The following is a 2,470-nucleotide window of genomic DNA, read 5'->3' as shown; positions in this document are numbered from 1 at the left end:
TATTTTATATGAAGATAATTTTATGTGAGTAGAAGTTAATATTAGTTGATTGTATATATATATATGTTCTTAATTTTCCTTTCTTTTAATATGTGTTTCTTAAGAGGCACATAAGTAGGAAAAGGACCCTTTAAAAGGCATAGCAAACTGTTATACCATAAAATCAAATCTCATAAAAGATTTTCTTCACAAAAGTGAAACTTAGAGATGAACTAACATTGAAAAAGGATATTAAATAGATCCTCTCTTGTCTCTGCCACTCATATATATAAATCGGAAATGTTTGGTAACCAAAGAAAATCAGCCAAAAACAGCCATAACTTGCCTTGTTTAGCATTCATTAATGTTGCGATAATTAATTAATGCTAAATAAGATAAATTCTGGCTGGTTTTTTTGTCTACCTAGCATTTTTTTTGGTGAAAAATCAATATACTTCTAATGTTGAATCGGGACCAATTAGGACAGAAATAAAGCATTGGGTCGAACTCTTTTTTGGTGTTAAGGTAATAGCTATGAATAGTCATCGACTATCGGTAAAGAGTAGAAGAATGCGACCTATTATGGGACATACAATGCATTACAGACGTATGATCATTACGCTTCAACCGGGTTATTTTATTCCACCTCTTAAAAAGAAATGAACTTAAATCAAAATATTTAATAACATGGTGATACATTTATATAAAACTTCTATCCCAAACACACACAATAAAACCGTAGACAATCAAGTCAAATTCAATCTACAAAATAATTTGATCTATAAACAACATGTTATGGTAAAGGCTGTAATGCCAGAAAAATCATTACCTCAGAACATAGAGGGGGAGGTCATAAGCTTCTATATAAATTTTCCCAATAGAGAGGGCATGATTATACACAAGTATACAAAATGTTCATCACACTTATTTGGCAATCTCGTGCCTTTACATATCGCACACATTATTAATTACGCACAATAATTTGTAATCAAACTGTGACACAAAACATGATTATTTTTTGTCACTCATAAAATATTGAATACAAATACCATATATATACTAATTCATTATGCAATATATTTTCACATCGTCTCGGTTTGTTTTTCGTTGCGACCACCATTTTCCATGGTCATAATTGTGGACTGAGTGAACTCGCTCTCTCTACCATCTTCGCCGGAGATCTCCTCCAAGGACCGCCCCTTCGTTTCGGTGACCAAGAAAGTACACAAGAATCCCAAAAAGTTTGTCAGCGCCAGAATCTTCATGGCGCGACTTATCTGATGCAAGTCACCCTTCACTGTATAACTTTGTATCCCGAATGATCCCACCATTGCGCCGGCTTTCCCCGCCGCGGCGCTCAGCGCGTGACACGTGGACCTCACGCGCGTGGGGAAAAGCTCGGCGGGCAGCACGAACGTCGTGCTGTTGGGTCCGAAATTCGCAAAGAAGAACGTCAATCCGTAAAGAAGAGCAAACAAAATCTTGCTCTCTTCTCTGAGGTATTCGTACTTGACACCCATTATGAACATGAAAACCGACATCATGAAGAAACCCATGAGTTGGATCTTGAATCTTCCTATCTTCTCAATGAAGATAACGGTGAACCAGTAGCCAGGGAAGGTTCCGAAGAAAGCAATGAAGAACATAGCGCGTGAAGTTTTCATAACTTCTTCAATGGCGTTCATGTTGATGTCATTGGGAATCATTCCCATGGCAGGGAAGATATCCTTCTGAGTAAGGTTCTGAGAGTAGAAAGCTATGTCCAGCAAGAACCACGTGCTCATGGTTCCGATGAGGTGGCGGCCATGTCTCCGAAAGAACTCGTTGGACCAGAGAGGGTATTGGTTCATTGATTTGAACTGAGCTATCTTTTCTTGTTCTGCAAGAATTTCGATGTCCAAAACCCTAGCCATGTCCGTGGCGGCTTGCTTGGCGTTCCCTTCGATCAACGCCGTGTAGCGACCGGTTTCCGGCATCTTCATCCTCCAGTAGAACGTTAGCATTGCGGGAACTGCACCGATCATGAGCACGATACGCCATAGAAAATCGCCTTCTGGTTGCGTCGAGAGTGCGGGGTTCGCGGTGTACGACGGAGCAGGGTAGTTGTGCAAGAAGAGAGCCGAGATGATCACCGATATTAGACCGGCGCAAATGATCCCCACGCCTTGCATGGCGAACACCGCCGCAATGAAAGCGCCACGTGTCCTTTTGTTGGCGTATTCGGACATTATCGTCGCAGAAAGAGGATAGTCTCCACCTATGCCAAACCCTAGCCAAAACCTACATTAGAGGTATTAATTAGTACAAAATTTCTAAAGGTTTAGCTATGCTTTACCAATCATCATCTTTGATTTGTATAGTGATCAGCTAATTTATTTGTTTATATAAATATTGAAAGGTCTATATTTAAATTAAATGAAAATTCAAGTATAATTAATTTTATGTAAAGTTGATAATCGAAAATTATTAAATAATTTAATAAAATTGATAA

At 38.7% G+C, this 2,470-nt stretch overlaps 1 protein-coding gene across 1 annotated transcript in view; it reads right to left on the bottom strand.

Moving 5' to 3' along the window:
* Nucleotides 848-2,470, bottom strand: part of LOC107608277 (inorganic phosphate transporter 1-11-like) — a 2,063-nt gene continuing 440 nt past the window's right edge. The window contains exon 2 of the mRNA XM_016310115.2: nt 848-2,259. Within this exon, the coding sequence (XP_016165601.1) occupies nt 1,062-2,259 (1,198 nt within the window). The 3' untranslated portion in view covers nt 848-1,061. The remainder of the gene's footprint in view (nt 2,260-2,470) is intronic.

Source organism: Arachis ipaensis, chromosome B07 (assembly GCF_000816755.2).
Source record: "Arachis ipaensis cultivar K30076 chromosome B07, Araip1.1, whole genome shotgun sequence".
NCBI classification, from domain to species: domain Eukaryota; kingdom Viridiplantae; phylum Streptophyta; class Magnoliopsida; order Fabales; family Fabaceae; genus Arachis; species Arachis ipaensis.
Note: the sequence above shows the minus strand (reverse complement) of the source record. Positions and strands in the feature narration are given on the sequence as shown.